Source organism: Amphibalanus amphitrite, unplaced genomic scaffold (assembly GCF_019059575.1).
Source record: "Amphibalanus amphitrite isolate SeventyFive unplaced genomic scaffold, NRLGWU_Aamphi_draft 000139F_arrow, whole genome shotgun sequence".
NCBI classification, from domain to species: domain Eukaryota; kingdom Metazoa; phylum Arthropoda; class Thecostraca; order Balanomorpha; family Balanidae; genus Amphibalanus; species Amphibalanus amphitrite.
In genome coordinates, this window is record NW_024881634.1 from 613,152 (window position 1) to 634,729 (window position 21,578).

Consider the following 21,578-nt stretch of genomic DNA (forward strand, 5'->3'; position numbering starts at 1 on the left):
CACCGGTCTCCATGGTAACGATCGAGCGGCTGTCGGCGACCGGCGCAGTGCCGGCGACATGACGGGTAGGCGGCCGGCGGGCGGCGGCGGCGGCGGCGGCGGCGGCGGCGCGTCCCGCCGTGCGCCGATATTGACGTCTCACGGCCGTCGCCCGCTGTCCGGCGGATAAGTGGCCGTCGCCGGCACGCCCCGTTCGAGCCGCCCTCATTGGTTTCACGGCCACCCGAGCGGACGGAGCGTGGGAAGGAGGCGTCACGAGCTCAGGACTGTCTCAGCGGGAGAGTCCCGGATCGACTGGAATCAGCTACCGACTGAGGGGAAGCCCGGCGATTAGCGCATTGACGATGACGGGATACTGGTACATACAGAAAGGGATGGACGACTATTGATAAGACTAATGATACGACGACTCGTGACAGACGGCAACTTTTCTCTGGCGTTGAAAGCATGCAGTGAACATCTCATTCACACGAATGACGCACATAATGACGCACGCTCTCTGACCTTTCTCTCTCTCTCTCTCTCTCTCTCTCTCTCTCTCTCTCTCTCTCTCTCTCTCTCTCTCTCTCTCTCTCTCTCTCTCTCTCTCTCTCTCTCTCTCTCTCTCTCTCTCTTTCTCTCTCTCTCTCTCTCTCTCTCTCTCTCTCTCTCTCTCTCTCTCTCTCTCTCTCTCTCCCTCCCGTCTGCCTCCTGCCTTCTGTCTGTCTGTCACAACTATCTGTCGATCTCCGCAGCACTATATGTGGTTCATTTCCCGGCCAGTATTTGGTTTCCGAGTCTGTCGGCTGGCTTAGATAACGTCCCTCTCCGTCGGCGCACAACTGACAGCACGCCGTGCACAAAAAGCCAACGGCAGGTGCCAAAGAGCAGGTGTTCCAGGCTCGAGGTGTCGGAGAACACGAGTCGAGTACAAATGTTTAGAGCGAGGAAAGGGTTTAGAAATTGAGGACAGGTATGGAAAGATCGGTGATAGTTGTAAGAGAACGACTGGACAGATATAACTACCTTATAGATCGAGGACCATAGCTTCAGGCCAGGTGTACTGGCTTGAGGTCAGGTGTACTGCTCGATGACGAATATACTAACTCGAGACAAGTGTAAGAAAACAAGGACAATATACATACTTAGATCGAGAACGGGCGTAATAGCTCGATGAGTTTGTTAGGGATCGATAGGGTGTCGAAGAAGGACGGTGGCTGATATCAAGCATAGAGCCGATCATTGCGTGATTTGACCTGTGGTCCTGTGCAGTGTCGCCCCTTCGCCCAAACGTATTAAATAGAAAAAATGGAAGACAAATTATTACGAAAAAGATGTGATCGATATCATGGTGGAACAGGTCACGCCTAAAAACAAGGTGACATTTTAACGACCTAAACCCGATTTTAAGCACCTACAGGATAAAGTACTATAAGTTTTTACGTAGGACAAATAATTTGTACGGTGTACATACGTAATTATGCAGAATAATTAATAATAGAAATTATGCGTTTTTTTTTCTCTCTAAATCTAACTAAGCAGCGTCACTACACTGTAAAAAATATTGACTAGCCCCTCGTCAAATGATTCTCAACGCTAAATGTCGGGGGTACAGACTAGTTTTGCATCCTACTTTTGACACACGCTGCGAGCCCCTGGCTTGTTTTGTGTTCGTCAGATGACAGTTACCAGGTGTCGGTTAGTTTTTACCACGTCCCAAAAATAGCTGGAGCGTTTCTGCCTTGTTTTGGAAGCAGGTCCTCGTTAATGCTGTGTATGATAACAAAGTACCTAGTAACAATAATAACGAAAAACAATGTCAAAACGAGGGCGGCTTGTTTAGTGACGATGCTCAAAAGAAGCATCGTCTTGTTCCTACTTAACGAATGAAGCTCAAACTAGGTCAAAACTAACGTATTGCTCAACCCATAGTCAGATGACCAGCAGATCCTACGCCGCCCAATCCAGTCATCGAATTTGCCAGCGAATTCGTTTGAAGACCATCATATTATTAAATATCGGTGGTCTTCAAACGAAATCCCTTACCAGTTTGATGACGAATTCATCCGGCCCATTCCAAAAACGCTCAAGATAAAATGAAAGTGTATTTCTGAAATAATGTGCTTTCTTGCAATGCACCTTTCGTATATCAAGCGAACCTTTCACTTCCAGCGCCCGTTTACAGTTATCAATCGAATCAGAAGCATGCACATACTCGTACCTATCGATAGATCTGAACCTAAGAACACAAAAGACATTTTGTAGAGTACCTGTCTGAGCCTATGCAGTGGAGCCCGTGAGCCGCCCAACCGCAGCTGCCTCATGAACTTGATGATAGGTCTGAACCTCAGATTGGCCAGAGCTTGGCCGTCAATAACCAGCTTATTTATATCCACAGTTGTAGTGACTTAGGGTTTGGAATTTGCCAAACCTAAGTTTTGATTACCAAGAGAAGTTTTGTACTTCTTGCACTTGCCTTTTCTTCATAACTTTGGCGGAAATCGTCGTAGTGAAACTTCAGTGTTCCGTTAGCTGTCGGTTCTTGAGAGAGTTGGCCAGGCCGGACACCGGGGGCGGCTCCACAACTTTCGAAAAATTAAACCTAAGTCCTATTGCACTGCATGGAGAGCAATTCATTTAAAATCGCTCTTGTTCCCCCCCCCCCCCCTCGACAACTTTGCAAACGTCTCTGCGCGATTTTGTTGAGAATAATGGCTTATGGCAAGTTATTGAATCAGAACGTCGATCACTGCAGGTCATATATCGGCAAGCAATTCTTCATAACTAGACACTGCACAAATGGAAACGATACAGGTTTGCCCAGTGATAAACACTCGCACTGCACAGACTCGCGCACCCCCGACCGAACGCGGCATGGCACAGCGCAACTGGCGCCGGGAAGCCGGGAACGCATTAAGTGAAGGATTCACAGGTGCGCAACTTTATTGCGAACAATAAAAACCTACCGCAAACGATTAAAAAAAAAGTTTTAGGGCAATCGGAAATACAAATGTAGGTATTTACTTATAGAAATAAAATTGTCATTCACCTTCCAAATAACCCAACAATTTATTTGCCGTAAAAAGTGTCTGGAAATGGAAAGTTGCAAACATGATTCAGCAAGTAGGGAAACGCAGCAGCTACCAGGCGAATAATCTAAGGCTGGTTTAGTGACGAGTGCATTGCTACGGCTTGTTCCTCACCCTTCACAGATTACTATTACAAAACTACCCCTAGTATTTTGATCATCCTGAGGCTGGCTTTCACCTAATAATTTGATGAGGGTCTTCTTCGTTTCGGATTGAGGCGAAAACAAACGTCAAACAACCTTGATAGTTAATTCAGCACTTAAAAACAAAGGTACACCTAGGGTATCATTACAATACCGGATCATAACGATCTGGATAGTTCTCAGCCTGTAAGCTAACTAAGCGGTAACTAGTCAAGTGGTAGGTACCGGAAGCATTGACAACCTGGTGACTGTTTCGAGACCCTTGTTTTGACACATAGCTCGTCAATATTTTTTACAGTGTAGCTATAGGTATTGTCAATATAATAGCCATTTTCACGACGGCCATCTGGTACACATTTGGTGCACATCTGGTACAGATCAGGTGCAGATTTGGTCAAATCAGGTTCAGTGTGTCTCTTAGCAGCTATCAGCTCGGGTTGCACTAATTGCTGATATGCCTGCTTTGTCATATTATCAGAGAGCATCATCGATTAAAACACTGAAATAAATTCATAAAATGAAGATATTTGCTGTATAACAAATTAGGTGCAGATTTGGTCAAATCAGGTGCATTCGCCGGATAGTCCGTCGTGAAAACGGCTAATTTCAATTAATGTTTAGAAGTAATTAAATTGCAAACAAATGTTTGACATTTATAGTCTGATGCAGGCATTATGATTGTCAAATTCCTTTCGTCGTAGCGAAATGACCTCATGACTATATATATGTTACAGGCAATTATAGAATGCCTAGGCATTCTATAGAATACCTTACCGACCAGGCATTCTATAGAATCCCTAGGCATTCTATAGAATCCCTGACTGCTTAGGCATTCTATAGAATGCCTGGCTTAAGCTCGCAGGCATTCTATAGAATGCCTAAGTATTCTGATTGTCCCAAACAGCACTTCGAAATTTATGGGTCAGTGGCAGTAATGCTATTTGTTTACCTAATTTTCTTTGTTGAATTAGGCCGGTCGTTGCACCTGAAACCATTTCAGGGCAATGAGATGAGAGGAAGCGAGGGAGAAATTGGGCTATGCCAATATATATATATATATATAAATAGTCATGAGGTCATAACAACGTGATAATGATCACCTTTGCAACATATAACTGCCAACAGAAAAAAGGGGAATCGTTCTTTTTTTTCTAACCAAGCTGATGACTCTACCGTGAATCGCTTCATTAAAACTTGGACTTATTGTCTGATGGAAGATCCCATCTCGCAAGTTTAGATTGCCTTGTCAGGACGGGGGACTGGACCGACGCTGTCCAGTGTCCAGCCTGTCCTGCCGACCGGCGGCAGGCAGGCAGACGACGCTGCCCGGCGGACAGTGCCACAATGGGGGCCCATTAATCATTGCTGCAGCTGGCCATGTGTAGTGCCCAGGCGTGCCAGGCGGTGGCATGGTTCCAGCATCGACCCTCCCTGATCGACGATCGTTAGGAGCATATGCAGTTCTGGATGCGTTGGTATGTGTCTGGTAATTGTAAACAGCTACGTGTATGCGTCCACTTCTAACATCAACGCAAGCACCATAGGCGGCGGAACGGGGAGGGCACCGGGGCACCGTGCCCCCTTTGATTTTGACATTTTAACATTAGCCCTATGGGCGTTGCATGGAAAAAATGGGACCAAAAGTCGGCAGTGCCCCACCTTAACTAAAGGTGTTCCGCCGCTACTGGCAAGCACCTTCTTCATTTATGATTTAAACGGGTTAGCTGTTGAATCATGTGAAGTGCCCATACAAATGTTTACGTTTTGTGCTTTCTAAATTTTTAGCTTCAGATCGTTCATGTAACAGAACTGGACAACAAAAGTCCGCACTTTGGTAAAAAAAATTTCAATATCCTTTTATTTATCTTGGATATCTGCCAGTTACCGCTAATTATAACACATTAACGATTCGACAGAAAAAAAACGAACAAACCTGATTGACGGGACTTGAAAAACTTGGTTGTAAAAATAGGAGACGATTTTATTACACTGCAGATTGTAGCGTTATCTCTATTGATAACGTAATTCGCACATGTGTGCGCTTTGACATTTCTTCCATCAGCCACAGCGCCAACCATTACCCCAATTGTAATGCCGGATAGCACCTCTGTGGGACGACAGGTAGCCAGGTTGTGTCAGCGTCTGCAGTCACTGGCGGCGGTCCGCGGCGGGGTCGGGTCGGGTCACCAGTACCGCCACCCGCGCCGTCACCACGTCCCCGTACTTTGGACTGCGCAGCACAATGTCGGCCCCGTGCCAGCCGACCTCCAGTGCCGAGGTGCTGAGACACAGCGGCACTGACTTGGTACCGGCGGTACCTGGAGGACCACGAGTGACTGTTAGATGCAGTAAAGGGCGCCTCTGAACGCTGGACAAACGGTGAGCCTGTTTGTTCGCGTTACTCTGCAAAACGTCGTCTAATAACACAATAACGAGGTGTTTATTCACCAAGGAACCAATGTCCTATGAAAACAATTAGTACTAAACGAGTAGACAGCCTATTGCGATACGAAGTAAAATAGCATCACTTCTCCTAAAGATTACCTTCCATTTGAATGGACTTTGGCGAAATGAGTAGCTCCTTCTTTCGTGATAGGACTTGATAAGCGACATAGCCGGGAGGAGGTTCGGGAAGGTCCGGTGTCGGCACTCTCTTGTTGGAAGATATGGTGACGGTCTTGACGGCTGCCGAGTATTTCGCAGTCTGGAATTGTTGCATCATTTCGGTAGACACTTGCGTGCCTGAAATAAAGTAAAATGATGCTTCAGTAAGTGACCCAGTAAACATGACGACGTCGGCCCGACGTCGGGCCGAGGCTCGGCCCGACGTCGGCCCAACGTCGGTTCAACCTCGGCCCGACATCGGCTGGACGTCGGATATGCCCGCATGTTCCGACGTCCAGCCGAAGTCCAGCCGACGTCGAGCCGACGTCGGGCCGAGGTCGTTTGCCGAGGTTGACGAGATCGTTTGTCGTTGGACCGACGGGGCCGACGTCGGCATGTTTATTGGGACAACGCGCCAAAAATGTCAACCGGCGGCGGGATTCGAGCCCCCCAGTCGCCGACGTCGGCATGTTTACTGGGACAACACGCCAAAAGCATCAGTCGGCGATGGGATTCGAACCCGGGTCATTTGGACGCGAGGCTAGTGCGCTAACCACTACACCACACAGCCAATTAGCGAATAAAGTTTGTTTTGTTGGGTTATGCCCTTTCTGTCTGACAAGACCATTTCAGACTCGGAAGGATGATAGGATGGAGACATTGGTCTTCTTGGCGAGCACCCTGGATCCAGTTCACATAGAGTCCCTGGTCCCATTGCTGTTACGTGACACTTATTGGAAAGGGCGACCCCACAATGGATTCATATAGCCACTCTTACACACCTGCACCAACGTTTCCCAAAGTGTCCCTTTGATAAGTGGCACTTTGGCAAAGTGACACTTGCCGACTGGCCTTTCTATATGAACTGGGCCCGGCCCTGGTGAGTTGCCGGGGCTGAGCCTGACCAAAGGATAGGCCGAGCAGCCCCCAAGCACTCACCGCACCCGGCTACGGGCGAGCTCGGCTTACGGGCAATCCCAAATGGGATAAAGTTTCCCGTCCAGTCCGGATCAGGGGGTTGCGGCGTGGAGGAAGATTGGAGTTTCCGGAGGATATTTTGAATATAGAAGCTCTTTATGAAACATGAAACATGTATTTTATATTATTTTAACGGTCAAAACAGCGGCCGATGTCGGTCCGACGTCGCCCCGACGTCGGCCCGACGTCGGCTGGACCTCAGCAATTGATCTCGGTCCGACGTCGGCCCGACGTCGGCTGGACCTCGGCTGGACGTCGGTACATGCGGGCATATCCGACATCCAGCCGACGTCGTGCCGAGGTTGGACCGACGTCGGGCCGACGTCGGCATGCCGATGCCGAGTTGCCGACGTCACCCCGACGTCGGCCGACGTCGGGCCGACGTCGGCATGTTTACTGGGGATAGCTCTCATTCCGGACATATATTATGAGGGATGTACAGCCTTAACGCATCTCTGCTCGTCGTTCGGTCCGTAGTCTTACCGTTCAGCTGTCTCCTCTCCCGCTCAATCTCGCTCTCCCAGGCGGGCGCGCACTGCTCGAGAAAATCTCGCAGTTTAGTGCTCAGGTCGACCAGCAGGTGGCAGTGTACGCAGAGCACTTCATCGGCAGCCATCACCCAGGCTGCAGAGATACCGTCCGGCGGCGGACCGGCCGTCTGCAGCGCCTCGTCCAGGTCCGACTGGGGCCCGTCGCGGCAGCCCACCTGCCGGCGAAAGGACTTCAGTCGTTCCAAAGAACAGGCCAAGGGCGATGCCAGAAGAACAGGCCTGCTTGCTTCACGATCATTTAAAAACAGCAGAGATATCGAAGCCTAGGCCCGCATTGTCAGCAACATGACCGCCACACTCGCCTGTATCAGTGCTCCGGAGAGGTTGACCTGCCGCCGGACCAGCGGCGTGGCTCCCGCTGACGGCTCAGCGCACACTCCGCCCCATCGCGTCTGCTTCAGGCTCGTCAGCCAGCCGTGAGCCGGCTTCACAGTCGCGAACGGCTCCGGGTCGGCCGGCGCCGAGCGAAAACACACCGTGAAGTCGCCCAGCTTCGCGTTCGAGAAGAGCGCGTAGTAGTCACGTGCGCGCGCCACCCACGGCATGTGCTCAACGTCGACGCGGGACTTGCCTCGCGCGCGCAGCGACACCGTCTGCGGCAGCACCATGGCCGGGAAGGGGTCGACGCCGCTGCGCAGCCAGGTGTCTAGGTCGCGCTCGCCTTGCGGCTTGTCCGTGAGCCGTACCTCGAAGTCACCGGATTCGCGCAGAGGGTTGGGCATCTCGACACGCACGTTGCGGCAGCTGTACAGCGGCGAGACGACCTCGACGATGGCCGGAGCGGCGGCGCCCAGCGGGCCACCGGCCAGCGGGTACACCAGCGGACGGGGCCGCGGGGTCTGGCACGACTTCGGGCACAGCAGCAGCGTGGCTGGGGGCACCAATGGACATGCTAAGATGCTACACAGATATCATAAACAGCATAGTGAGTTCCAATATTGTCATTTCTCTTTGCCCTTCGGCTTTTAAGCATCCCAATTGAAAGGGCTGTGAATGCATAACGTGCAGTGGAAATAAAAAAGCGATGCAAGTTCTTACCTGCGTACTGTTTGATGCGGTGGACGCTGCACTGGACGGTGACGTCCAGCGTCCGTCGCGGGCCGATGACGATCTCTGTGCCGCCGCCCTGCACCTGAAACACGCCCTTCTCGGCGCCGAGCAGCTTTACCTCGTACGTCACCGGTCGGCTGCTCGTGTTGCGCATGGTAAGTTGCCGCGTCTGGCTGGAGCCCAGCTCGGGTCGGAACTGGATCGCCTCGCGAGGCCAGTACAGCGGCAGCTTCTCGTACAGCACCGTGACCAGAATCAGCAGTGCCACAGGGTTAGCGTCCATGATGGAAGTCGGGTCGAGCCGGGTGTCCAGGTTCAGCAGCGCGCAGCTCTCCGCCACGATCACGCAGTTGTGGAAGGCCTGCTCGGGCGTGCTCGGATGTGCGTACACCTCCTGGCGCAGGTGATCGCGCAAGAAAGGACAGTGCGAGGCGAACAGCGAGCACAGCACCACGCCGTCCTCCAGATCGGTGTCAAAGTTGGTGATGCAGCGGTCCTCGGTACCGTCAGCGTCCCAGAGGCGGCGCAGCTGGCTGTTGTACGACCACGTCATCCAGGCGAGCAGCAGCCGCTCCGGCACGCTGTAGATGTTGCTCTCCAACGGGTCGATGGCGCGGGGCATGTAGCGGGCATCGCTGTCGGCCATCTCCGGCCAGAAGCCGACAGAAGACAGCTTCACCACCGTCTGCAGGATGAAGCGACGGAAAGTCTGCAGCAGGATGTCCAGCCAGGCGGCCTTGGCCATGTCGCGGAACTGGCCCTCGTCACGGAAGGCGCCGTAGATCGGCACGATGTTTGGGTCGAGGAGGTGGCGAGCCACGTCCTGCAGGGACGCCGCGGTCGACGTGTCCTCTAATGACGATTGCTTGGATGGGAGGTTCCCCGCAGATATCCCCGCCTCGATCGAAGACCCGTTGAAGGCCATGTCGAGCTTGGATCCCACGCTTTCTTGGATTTCCTCCACCACTTGGAGAAGGATTAGGAAATCCTCGTATCGCAGCATGAATTCGGGTCGCACGTGTGCCAGCAAGGCGCCCTCCTTTTTCAGGAAGTCCAAGACCGCTCTGTTCCTTTTGATGTAAAATAAGATCGTGCTAGCTCCGTCAGCCGAATCAGCGTTGTCCTCAATGTTGTAGTTCGGGATCTTCTTATTGCTGAGATATGCGACGGACTCGCCGAAAGTCTGCCACATTTGAGCCTGAGCTTTCTCCTCCTTAGAAAAGCGACTCGAGTTCTCTTCGTGACCCATGCACTCGGGCAAGTGAAGGAACAGGTTGTATGGGAACGGTCCACTTGGGAATCCGAAGTTGATGAACCACGCTTCAATGGCATCATATGTGGCCTGGAAGAAGGTCTGCACGGGTCCTGCCGCCGGGAACCTGGGGAACTCAGTGGTGGAGCCGCTCGGCAGCTGCACGTCCATCGGCAGCTGGTCCATCTCCAGCTGGTCAGACGAGACGGACGAGCCGGAGCGGACCGCCGCCGCCGCGGCATGCTCCAGCGAGGCGGCCGACAGCGCCGGCGGCCCGCCCGTCTGGCGACCAGAGTCGGCCTCGTCGGCCACCTCCAGCGGAGTGCCCTGCAGCGCCAGCCACTCCTGGTAGCCCTCCGGGTGCAGGCTGAGGAACGAGTAGGTGGTGAGCAGGCAGTTGTCGGCGGCGCCCAGCAGCAGCACGCTGACGGAGCGGCCGGCGCGGTCCGTCAACAGCAGACGTGCCGACACGGAGACGGGTCGCACGGCGCTGAACTGCACCATCAGCGGTACCTGCTGCTGAGCCCGGCCGCCCGCCAGACGGCCGCTCTGGGGGAAACGCCACGTGATGCTCGGCAGGTCCTGCGTGCCCGATGGCTGCAGCTCCACGTAACTGGAACACAACCAGATTTAAGTTACGACCACAAAACACCATTCTTTCTTGTAGCTAGGTCAACGGTGAAGTTCCTGGTTGGACTAATTAAAACTGGTGTGCTTCAAGTTTATGACAAACACGGCATCCCATTACCAGTAACGTTGCTGGTTTTAGGTTTATCGATCACTTAAACCCGGCGATAGTCCTAAGGAATGAACTACGATATACTGACCGATCATCTCTCGCGCAAACTGCACACGTCTTCCACCCACCTAATTGATACGCTGAGCTCGTCCGGCTGCTGGTAGTCGTGTCCTACGATGGTCAGCTCCGAGTTGACGGTCATGCCCAGCGGCACGGCCCCCAGGTAGATGGAGCGCGGCGACGCCGTCAAGTACGTGGGCCGACACTCGGCCTCAATGTCGACCGTGACGGCCGGCTGGTCGAGAGTGTCCACGTAAACGGGCAGGTGGGCGCGCACCGTGGTAGGGTGCGTCGGGTACAAGTAAGACGTCGTGAAGACTATCGGCACCTTCAGCTCAGCGCCTACCTCCAGGTCACGTTCGATGAGGCCGCGCGGAGGTGGGGCTTCCGCGCTGCCCACGCGGAAGCAGGCGCTCGACTTGGCGTTGATCACCACACGCACGGTGCGATTCAGGTTGTTGGTGATGCGAACGCGTTTGGTGACCTTGAAGCAGCGCTCCAACAGGTCGGCGCCGATGGAAAAGCGGACCGTTTGTGGTGCGAGCAGCACCGGCTGGCGAAGCGCAGTGGCGATCACCTTCAGCGAGGGCAGTGCGATGACGGCCTCCGAACGGTTAGCCGCCTGACCGCCACGCCGCGGCTGCGCCAGCCGATCCGCCTTGGACGCAGTGAGCACCGACGGCCTCCCAGCCATGCCCAGCTCCCTCACTTCAGGCGGCGCGTGTAGCAGCGGCGCCAACACGAAGCCGTGGTTGGCCAGGAAGCGCGGCGCAAACCGGCAGCTGACGGCCACTGTCTGTCCGGCGCCGCAGCGCACCAGGTATCTGCCGTCCCCTTCCTGCTGGACGGCCTGGTCACGACCGGCCTCCAGCGGTCCGGCCAGCGAGAACTCGTCGTGATCGCGCAGGTCCACCGAGAGCGTGGCCGGGATGCGGCTACGGTTCTCCAGGTGGAACACCTGGCTGGCGGAACTCCCGCAGTGCACGCCGCCAAAGTAGAGAGCACCGCAGTCGGCTGCGAGATCAGGCGCCTCGGTGCGTCCGCTGATGCCCAGCGTCACCGCCTGGCCGTCGCGCACGTGAAGTCGCACTGGACAGTCGAAGCGCGCTAGTGAGACAGGCACCAGGGTGACGTGCAGCGCCACCGATCCACCAGCCGGCACCACTCCTTCCGACGGGAACACCACGATACCCGGCATTGGCCTCGGCTCAGCCAGCGAGAAGAACGCGTCCACCAGGCTGGCGTTGTAGAGCCGCACCTGGCAACGCTTCACCTGGTAGAGCGGCAGGTTCTCCAGCTGCAGGCGGTCGTCGGTAAGCCGCAGGCGCGGCGTGCCGAGCTCGGAGGTCAGCGCCAGCGTCAGCGTGTCGCCGCCAGTCACGTGACAGGCGAAGGTGGCCGTGTGCGGCTGCCGCAGGCGCACGCTCGGTCGGAAGGTGACCACGCAGCGCTGGCTGTGGTACGGGTCGATGACGCCGTGCGCCGGCCGCAGGCTGAAAACGTCGTCCGGGTCGCCGCCCTCCTGGCGCCAGCGGTACTCGCCGACGCCGTTCAGAGAGTTGCGTAGCACCACGACCATTTGGTAGACGCCCGGGGCTGCGGAGGACAAAGCCAGAGGATCGGGTGACCGGGATTGGAGGACTGGGGCCAATAACCGAAGGACTATGGGATCATAAGGACTGTATGGGATCAGGCATGGGTGGGAGTTGGGACACTCGGGAAGCAAACAAGCCTGTGTCCTGTTGGCTATGATAGGAGCATTGTAATGTGAGATGTCTCGAAGGCTCGAGGCGTCGATATTAATATATAGGCTCATCTGCTAAGGCATTCCGTGACTTCCGCATCCTCGAGGAGTTTTTAATGGTTTGACGGTCACTCACAGATGGACGTGAGGTTGGCGCACTTGAAGTGCAGCCTGGTGGTGGAGATGTCGAGCCGCATCCTCACCACCGTGGCCACCACCAGCACGCTGTCCAGACACGTGCCGTTGATCGAGTACTTTATCACTCTGCGGTAAAAGCACGCAGGCGTCAGGTGACATGACTACCGAACGTCTCCATAGTCCATAGCTTATAATCCCGCAAACCTATGCCTACACCCACTGACCATACGTTACTGGCTATATAGAGTTCAAGAGCTAGAGACGAGGTATTGTGGCGATCCACCGCCAGCGATCCCGGACGGCCATCCCATACAGCGGATCTCGACCTGCCGGCTCACCGTCTGTACTCGCGTTTGGTGCTGCACTGGAAGATGACCGGCAGCCGGACGGCCGAGCGGGGTGGCACCACGGCCGACGTCGGACTTGTGTTCTCCAGCTCCCGACAGTCCACATGCAGACGGAACAGCACGTGGCCATCCAGGGGGTTCCACACGTCCAGGGTGCGGCACGCCCATACGTCCTGCGCCACCTGTCAATGCATATCGGCCGTGAGTCGTGGACCTGGACTAGGAAATATGAAGACAAGGACTCTGAAAACGACTACCTACTGAGCTGATTGAGCTTCAGCTTGGCCTTGTTCTCTAGGTTGTTCTCGGGTGACCTGTTTTCATTTGTAAGGATGTACCACCGTTCCACCACAGCATATGGTTATATAAGACCTGTCGGCTTAGCCTTAGCCCCTAAGGAAGGCTTCACGCTGTCGGGTCTCGGGAGTCGGGGATTCTGTACATTCAGGCAAGTGGGCAGACAGATAGACGGACAGGCGAACAAACGGACAGAACGACCTCTAACGTTGTACGCACCTCGCCAAAGTTTAGCAGCTTGTTTGATATTTTCACTTTGGCGATTTCGACGCAGGTCAGCTCTCGCTCGCATGCTTTCTTGATTTCCATCGTTTTGGGCTTATCGTCGAATTTCTCGAGAACTTCCATTCCACTGTGACCGCTGGAAAGATTGTCGTCTTCAACAACGTTCAACCCTGGAACTGAAGGCAAAAGCGTGCAAGCGACAATAAAGCGAAGACGTACGTATATAAATATTGCGCTATTTAACCAGAAATGCTGACAAAAGCAAATCATGTTTGAATGACTTGTCGGAATACTGAATAAGGGAAAAGAAAAAATATCCTTGTTATTTTAGATCAGATCACTAATCAGACAGTTGCGAATAGATTAGATCCAACACGTGAAAAAACTTGTAAACTTTAGGATGTGCGATTTCTTGAGTTCGAGTATGACGGGAGAACGTTACAGACAGGGATCTCCTGACCTGGCGGTCCGTCTCCGCTGGCCTGGAGCTGCAGCAGACGGCGTCTCTCCCGGCTACAGACGGTGCTCCACTGACGCAGAAGACGGGCAAACTCGGCGCCCAGAAACTGACTAGCCTGGGGGAATAACGGACGCACGAAAAATATTCAACAGTACCACTCAACAGATTCTCATTTATTAGACGGTGCATCACATACCGATCCTCGCATATTTGACAATACAATCACTTACCGATTCTGCTCACCGTGAGCTGGAACTAAAAGGTCCGAGGTAAGGCCAGTACCACATCAAATACTCACCGTCCTGTTGAGCAGCTTGTCGTCCTCCTGCCCGTCGTAGAGCGCTCGGTCCAGCTCGGCCTGCTGCAGCCACCTCTCCATGTGACAGCGGTCAATGTACTCCTGGTAGCGGGCCTCGTTCAGCAGGATGTGCCGCCACTCGTCAGCAGTGTACTGGTACGACGGGTCCAGGTACGTGTACCGCGGCTGGCCGGTGAATATCGACCTGAAAGAGCGCGACAACAATCGAGGAATGGTCACTCTCCGAATGTTTGGAATGAAAATAAGACTTGTGGTTGGTACTAACATGCCGTGCCATCGAATGTCGGGAGTGTTTCGGTCGTCGTTAATGTGTCGATTGGCTTATCTGTGGTTCTCTCTTTTAGCGTCCTGCCACTCATGTTGTGGCAGGACGCTAAAGGTCAGCAAGGCCATCGTCCTTGCTGACCAAAGGGGAGAAGGATCGAAGAAGGCCCGGATGCTTCCTCCTCTGACCTGACTGGCGATGGACCATGATACGGCCGGATGCTGCCCGCCCGGTCGTTGGGTAGCGCCACGAAGCAGCGCTCCTGCTGATTCACGGACGCCCAGCGCACCCAGCGGTGTTTGGTGGTGCGCACTCCGGCCAGAGTCCCGACCGGCGCCGCGGCACTCGGCCGCTGCAGCGCCTCCGCGTTCAGACCGATCTCGTTGTGACCCCACAGCGGCGTGATACCTGGCAAACGAGCAAGGGATGGTCATGAACGCTCCAGAAAGTTAACTTCATGTAAAACATTCTGCCTGCCTGAGTACTGTATATATGCTCACAGCACTGACGTCTTCTCCCTTTATCTCGCCATAATTTCTCAGCATAGATTAGGCTCAAGTTCAGACCTCCTAGTCTGCTGATAACCGCTGACTTTCCGGCACCTGGCCTCTGTTATCAACGAGTCTCACCGGGCACGAAGAGCGGCTTCTTCTGCGGCGTGATGGGAGCGCAGTAGGTGGAGACGCGCAGTCGCGCCGAGACCAGCAGACGAGGCTCAGTGTCTGATGACGGCTCGGTCTCGGCGCTGGCGCTCACCCCCGTGTCGACTCCCAGCAGCTCCAGCTGAATGTACCGCCACAGCGGACCTGGCAGAGGAACAGAACAGGATGGTGACGGCTCAGGGATGTGGACGATGGTTTGAGTGCTGATCTTCTCGTGACCTATGGGACGAAGATCCGGAAAAGGCCTAGAGAGCGAGACTGTCAAGCCAACGCCTTTGATGAGTCTATGTGACAAGTCATACGACATCGGCACTCGGCACATCGGTGTTTTGGCAACTTTTGCACCTCACCTATCTGAGTGGGCTTGCACAAAATGTGCATCGTCCTCGTCTCCTCCGGCTTCAGAACTCCTTTGTTGCAGCTGGCTCGGAAGTGAGCAATGTCGCTAAACCTACAACGAGGAAGAAGGTCGATAAAATTTGTCTCCTAATTTTGTCACATAGCAGCATCTTGGCTATTCACTTAAATCATACTTTTACCAATAATTCGGCTGGTGGCTTATATCTAACCATGGTCGCAACCAACGCCAAGGTTTGCTAGCTGACAAAAGGCCTAAAGGCACAAATGGACACTCACGTGAAGCGCAGCGGCAGCACCTTGGACTGGTTGATGAGTTTGCACGGCATGAGGATGCGTTTCCCGGGACGGGTCTCGGGGAAGTGTGCCTGTTTTGGCTCGAACTCGAACATGACTGGCAGAGACATTGCCCGCACACCCAGGTAGACTCTGCCAAATTCTGTCGACGAATGAACAGTTCTTAGTGGTGACTGGCGGATAGCATTAAGGAAAAGAAACGGGTAAGAAATACAGCCGTCAAATATTGAACCGGCGACTGGGTTAAAACGACCAATAGCTTACCGCAACACTACACGACTTAATATTTGCGAACGAATTTTGTAATTGTGGCAACCCATTCTTCCAACCATAAAGCGGATGACTAGCGAACAAAGTAATGCGGCATTGCCAAGTGCCCATGCTGTAGCCACAGATAATGTCACCGCTTATCTGATACAGCGTTATTCATACCGATCCGTAAGACGGCGCTCACCGAGGTTCTGCTGCAGGTCGGCGATGGACGGCTCGATGGTGAGGAAGAGACAGTAGTCGCGTCTCGGCGGAGAACGGTACACGCTGGTGAAGCCCTTCTCCGGTGGGTACGCCCGCGGGGTGAAGCTGGGTGGACGGAGAGGTTTGCGAATTAGTGACATATTCTCGGCAAATAAAGTGTTGGGCAAGTTGGGTCGCAATTATGCAGACTGGATTGCGGTAATTGCATCAGCTCCGCTGTCCGCACGATGGTGTCATTACCGTTCATTTTTGTTTTGTTGGGTTAGGCCCTTTCGGTCCAATGGGACCATTTCAGAGCCGGGAGGATGATAGGATAGGGGGAGACATTGGTCTGGGCAGACACCCTAGTGAGTCACCGGGGCTGAGCCCGTCCAGAGAACAGGCCACCCAGCCCCAAGGTACTCACTGCACCCGGCTACGGGGTGCGCTCCCTCGGGAGCAGCGGTGCCGCTCCAAGGGAGCAGCCCGCATGAGATAAAGTTGCCTGTCCAGCCCGGAGGGAGGTTGCGGCGTGGAGGAGAAGGATTTCAGTATCCTGAGGATAGAAGCACGGAACGGTGACCGTTCAAAACGTTAAATTTAGGTAACAAGCACGTGGATAGGTCCTCAACCCTCCAAAGCACTAACTAAATGCCAACGTAATCCACACCTATCACCGCTACAGAGACCGTCACCGTCTTTCCCACCAGTGGGGGACCCACGACTCACTCGATGGTGAGCAGCTGCTCGCCCTTGGCTGCGATCTTGCCGAAGGCCGGCTCCACGTGAAAGCAGAGCTCGGGCGGGTCGCAGCGACCTGTGACACGCACGTCCTCTGTGCGGTTGTCGGCCACCGCCGCCAGGTGGCACTGGGTCAGGTCCACTGCCTGCCGGAGTAGCGGGGATCGGTCGACGGTCAGCCCTACTGAGTCAGGTCCACCGCCTGTCGCAGTAGCGGCATCGGATCGGACTAAGGGAATCCGTATCTTCTTCTTCTTCTTCTTTCCTAAGTTAGGCACTCCTTAGCTCTCATGTACTTGTCTTAAAGTGTCATCCTAACGTGAGAAACCTACCACTCAGCTAGCTGCTCCTCTCACGTCTTCTGCGTAAGCTGCGCCTCCTACCTCGCCGTCCCGCCTCCACCCACCCCTCCTCCCCGGACCACTGCTGTCTCGTCACTCACCACCTCCTGGCCGGGCTGGTGCTGTGACCAGGTGACCGAGTAACATATGGGCCGCACACCGGCGTTGTGCAGCACCACCCTCCGCTGGTGACGCGTGCCGTAATAGGCGGCGCCAAAGTCCACCAGCCGCAGCGGCTGCCGACTGGCCGGCTCCAGCAGGTGCAGGGCGCTGCGCGTCACGTGACCCACGATACGCACCTCCAGCGGGTCCATCTCCTGGCCGACGAACCTGCGGAGATGCGGAGATACGCAGACAGGTGTCAGAGCTCCAAGAACCCTATTAGTTGAAGCTAACGGAAGGCAATGTGTGAGATCACTGACCATCAAACAGTGCAAGGACGATAGACGTTGGGCACCTGAAGTGATCGTATAAAAAGATATTGACTGTTTTGTCATCAACAGTCATCAATCAACATTTTCAGCGATAACAGTCACCCCCACTTCCCCCACCTCCCACTGTGTCCCGTTCCCCGTATCTTTCTCCAGCCGAGTGCCACCGCTCGGTGACGGCCCGACTGACCTGGCCGTTTCACTGATGTCGCCCTCCGTCTCGGGGATCAGCTCCACGCGGATCGACTGCCGCTGGCCGGGACCCATCACGCCGTGACTTGGCTCGAACGCCACCCGCGTGGTGCCCGAGTACTCGATGTCCCAGCGGCCCTCGCGCCGGCCGCGGTTCTCGACCGTCAGCCGGCGGGCGATCGGAGTGCCATCTGATGGCAGCTCGCCGAAGCTGATAACGCTCGGTGCGTAAAGCACGGGACGGACCGGGGAGCTGGCGAAAAATGACCGTGGGGGCATTCCACGTCAAGTGGGACAAAAAATGACGATTTTGAACCTCACCTCCTCCGATTTTTGCGAAACTTTGTGAACCTACTCATCTGTATGTGAAAAGAAAGGAGACATTTTTTGTCAAGATATGACGTCATGTTTCCGAGATACACGTCATCAAACATTGACTTCGGCAAGGAACATCATCATCTTTAAAGCGTCATAACTTTTCAAGTTTTAGACATATCACCACGTGACAAAGTTTGAAATGGAGGAAATAGATCAGGCTTTAATTTGAGGATCACAATATGGACGTCATTAACTAATTTGAGAGCATAATAAAAATTCAAAAAATAAATTTTGAATTTTTGAAAAATGGGTACCCTTCGATTTTGCTGATTTTTACATATTTTATTCTCCCATACATTAGCTACTTCATATGAAAATTTCAGAATGGGCCGACGTCTACGTAACTGTCTTTTGGACTTAATAATGTCTGGCACTCGCGCGTTTCGTTTTAGCAACCAAGGAGAGGCGCTACGCGGAGATGGTTCTTTCTACCTTAATCAAACCAAAGCAAGCCTAACTTGACCTGACCTGATCTAATCTAACACGCTTTAATATGTATAGCCCTCACGGCAGTTGCCGGCTGGCCAAATACTACTTAGATACGAACACTATAAAACAAAAATGAACGCGTGTTAAAACACTTGAGGCTGACCGGCCGCGAGCCAGCGACATATAGATTACGAGGTGGGTACACTCGGCACACTAACTACTAAGCCACGAAGATAGCTGGTCATCGCTGAGCTGTACCTAAGCCAGTTTTTTTAATGATGCAATTGAGCATTCTCCGGGCAGCGCTTCTCTTTGGTTGCAAAAAGGAAATACGCCTCACTCCCAGCGCTAGGGGAGAAAGGCCCGGTTTAGTCAAAAAAGGGTATTAAAAAACGGAATTTGAATTGTAGGTGGGGCGGTGGGGAACTTTTATCGTGTGCCAATTTCATGGCCCTAGATCAATATCTTTAGGATCAAATGAGGTTAAACGTGATCAAATTTGCTATAGTGACTATTTTGCATTTATACGCCCATAGCTCTAAGAGTTAATGCCCGATTTTCCTATTTCTTCCTTTATACGACATTTGTAGTGTTATGAGAGTCTCTAGCTAATCTAACCATAAATTTGGCCGTTATTGGCCTGCTAAGAGATGTCGCCGGCAGAGGCGGGGATCGGCCGATGCGGGAAACGTTTCATTCACAGATTGTTTGCTCCCTAATAATTCAATTTTTACCTGTAGATTTTCGCATGTATTTGACCATTAGATTGCCTGTACATTTTTAAGCCTTCACACAAAATTTGACACGAATCGATCATAATCAGCGGTAAGAAGCGCGGTGCAAAGATGGAACCGTCCCGCGCCGGCACAGTCTACCATTCAGGCGGCAACGGCCGGCGCCGGCCGCCGCGCCGCTCCGGCAGGATGTTTAACTTTACACTGCTATTACTAGAAAAGTTGCGGGCCGATTTACCTATTGCTTGCACGGGCGGATTTGCAATTCAATTCTGGACAGATACTGAAAGTTTGACGTTAATATAACAATTATGACGTGAGTTATTGGCGAAAAACAGGTGGGGTTGGCGAAATCGGCCCCTTCCACCGCCCGTGCTACGTTGCACTACTTGTTGCTATATCATCCAAAGTTATTGATGGCCCACTCTAATTTTCTCAGCACGTGTGCCTTACGTGTAGTGGAAGACAATATCTAAATTTAAGCAAAATCGAAGGGTACCCATTTTTCACAAATTATATTTTAAGAAATTAATTCAAAATAAAATAAATTCAGAACTTTCAAAATATGTTAAAACTGCCAAATTTTGCTAGTATAACTCCTGATGTATACGTTCCAGTTTGTTTGAAATCAATAGCTTCAAAAATGTTGAAGCTATAGATCTTTCAAGATTGCAGTACACGTCCAATTCTGCTAAAAAAGCAGACGTTTAGCGGCTTGTATCTCTGTAGCCCGAGGGCATATTACAAAATCCTTTCACCCTCAGAGGTTTCACCCAATAGGCAATAAGTATACCAAGTTTGAACAAAATCGCAGAGGTGACCGATTTTGGCTGTCCCGGTTGACATGGAATGCCCCCGTGATAGTGTGACGGTCACTAGCCATCCAGTGTCATCGCAAGTGAGTGCTTCGAACTACCAGGGGACTTGGGGCTTAAAGTTGTCCAAAAGTAAATCATTAATTAATCACATTTATGAATTATACCTAAACGTAACGTTCAGATGGCTATAGGTAGATTACTTATTATAATTTTTATTAAACTGTCAATAAAAACTATTGAACTAAAACAAAGATAAATAGTTTCATAGACCTAATAGCGCTGTTTTGTTCGACGTTTCAGAAATGGGCTTTAGAATAATCTGATTAATTTCGGTTACGGTAGGTAACATTCTCGCTGATGTTTTACCTGACCTTAGCACCATTTACATTTTATAATCGTTAGCGCTACTTAAGCTTTCCGTGTGTAAGTACCTAAAGGCATCGCGATGAGCAAACACCTGTCATAAATATCTCACCACACAATCGGTATGTTAATGCTGAACTCCTCGCCGATGAGTATTTTGGCGACGTCATTTTTCTGCTCGGAGTCGGTGCACGTGTAGACGAGTGTGGCGGTGCGCTCCAGGCCGGGCCCGAGGTCAGAGATGGTCTTACCGTCACCCCCGATGGTCAGCTGGTAGTGCGGGTAGCACAGGTAGTGGTCCTTCGTCTGTAATGGGGCACCGTTCACGCTGCCGTGAGCCTTTTAAACAGTAACCAAAATTTTTACCTCGGAGCCTCGGAGCAATAGTTTCTGTTAGGCATTTTAGAAGCTCTGCATCTTCTACGGCCTTGATTACAGCCCATAAGCGGTTATGTGCCCGCTACTTATCAATTGTTTCCATGACAATGAAATCTGTGGCGATCAACGGTCTCTCTCTCTCTCTCTCTCTCTCTCTCTCTCTCTCTCTCTCTCTCTCTCTCTCTCTCTCTCGTTCTCTCTCCTTGTTCTTACCGTGTGTGTGACATTAGGAATTATGACGGTGATGCTGTGGTCACGTAAGTTTTGCACACCGAACTTTCGGCTGTAGGTACCGCCGGGTTCCGTCTCCAGAAACTCGATCGTGTCGGGAAAGGCTCTCACTCCCAGTTCGTAGGCCTCTTCCGACGTCAAAATGGCACACCTCTCGGCTGGTAGGTTCTGATTCGACGCGCCGGCGGTCGCTGGAATCGCTGTTGTTTTCACCATATTTGTTGTGGGTTTTATTTGCGCATGTATTCGAGACGGAAACGGTTAGATGTTTCACATCGCTTTATATTGTTGTTACCCATGTCAAATGCAAAACTAAATGTTCACAAAGAAAAGTTTTCTGCATTTTATGTCTACAAGAAGGATGTCTATTTTGTCACAAATATTTCACTTTTGTCGTTCGATGCCTAAAATAATCCGTCCTTAGACAGTCACGCGACCATGAGTGTAAATTACCTCCATTTTACGGTCCGAATGCGGCCCTTATGAAGGGCGTCTAGGACGATAAACTGAGATTTCGCCCAAATCCATGCGGG

General features: G+C 52.6%; 3 protein-coding genes across 3 annotated transcripts; all 3 read right to left on the bottom strand.

Annotated features, from left to right (window-relative positions):
- Nucleotides 1-5,167: 5,167 nt before the first annotated feature.
- On the bottom strand, nucleotides 5,168-12,055 carry LOC122382444 (cilia- and flagella-associated protein 47-like). The gene is made up of 6 exons (XM_043367757.1): nucleotides 10,514-12,055; nucleotides 8,383-10,259; nucleotides 7,647-8,215; nucleotides 7,277-7,499; nucleotides 5,756-5,953; nucleotides 5,168-5,529 (listed from the first exon to the last, which is right to left on the bottom strand). Exons 1-6 carry the CDS (start codon nucleotides 12,022-12,024, stop codon nucleotides 5,360-5,362), a joined length of 4,548 nt encoding a protein of 1,515 aa, XP_043223692.1. The 5' UTR covers nucleotides 12,025-12,055; the 3' UTR covers nucleotides 5,168-5,359.
- A 78-nt stretch (nucleotides 12,056-12,133) lies between these two features.
- On the bottom strand, nucleotides 12,134-17,993 carry LOC122382422 (cilia- and flagella-associated protein 47-like). Its single transcript, XM_043367703.1, has 13 exons — nucleotides 17,713-17,993; nucleotides 17,193-17,421; nucleotides 16,739-16,896; nucleotides 16,011-16,135; nucleotides 15,539-15,698; nucleotides 15,253-15,353; nucleotides 14,870-15,046; nucleotides 14,429-14,648; nucleotides 13,955-14,159; nucleotides 13,657-13,771; nucleotides 13,191-13,372; nucleotides 12,666-12,856; nucleotides 12,134-12,453 (listed from the first exon to the last, which is right to left on the bottom strand). The coding sequence occupies exons 1-13, from the start codon at nucleotides 17,991-17,993 to the stop codon at nucleotides 12,318-12,320; spliced, it is 2,280 nt and encodes a 759-aa protein (XP_043223638.1). The 3' UTR covers nucleotides 12,134-12,317.
- Nucleotides 17,994-20,479: 2,486 nt separating this feature from the next.
- LOC122382445 lies at nucleotides 20,480-21,377 on the bottom strand. The gene is made up of 2 exons (XM_043367758.1): nucleotides 21,028-21,377; nucleotides 20,480-20,742 (listed from the first exon to the last, which is right to left on the bottom strand). The coding sequence occupies exons 1-2, from the start codon at nucleotides 21,259-21,261 to the stop codon at nucleotides 20,545-20,547; spliced, it is 432 nt and encodes a 143-aa protein (XP_043223693.1). The 5' UTR covers nucleotides 21,262-21,377; the 3' UTR covers nucleotides 20,480-20,544.
- Between the last annotated feature and the right edge of the window lie 201 nt (nucleotides 21,378-21,578).

Bases quoted from the DNA above. Each gene is read 5' to 3' on its own strand.
- LOC122382444 (XM_043367757.1), bottom strand. From the start codon at position 12,024: ATGGTCGTGGTGCTACGCAACTCTCTGAACGGCGTCGGCGAGTACCGC. The intron at 7,500-7,646 runs GCGAGTGTGGCG...TTTCGCCGGCAG, and splicing joins TCTCCGGAGCACTGATACAG to GTGGGCTGCCGCGACGGGCC. The intron at 5,530-5,755 runs GTAATCTTTAGG...GTGGTCCTCCAG, and splicing joins AAAGTCCATTCAAATGGAAG to GTACCGCCGGTACCAAGTCA.
- LOC122382422 (XM_043367703.1), bottom strand. From the start codon at position 17,993: ATGCCCCCACGGTCATTTTTCGCCAGCTCCCCGGTCCGTCCCGTGCTT. The intron at 15,699-16,010 runs GTGAGCGCCGTC...ATTCGTCGACAG, and splicing joins CGACCTGCAGCAGAACCTCG to AATTTGGCAGAGTCTACCTG. The intron at 13,772-13,954 runs GTGAGTATTTGA...TTATTCCCCCAG, and splicing joins ACAAGCTGCTCAACAGGACG to GCTAGTCAGTTTCTGGGCGC.
- LOC122382445 (XM_043367758.1), bottom strand. From the start codon at position 21,261: ATGGTGAAAACAACAGCGATTCCAGCGACCGCCGGCGCGTCGAATCAG. The intron at 20,743-21,027 runs GTAAGAACAAGG...GCCCCATTACAG, and splicing joins TTCCTAATGTCACACACACG to ACGAAGGACCACTACCTGTG.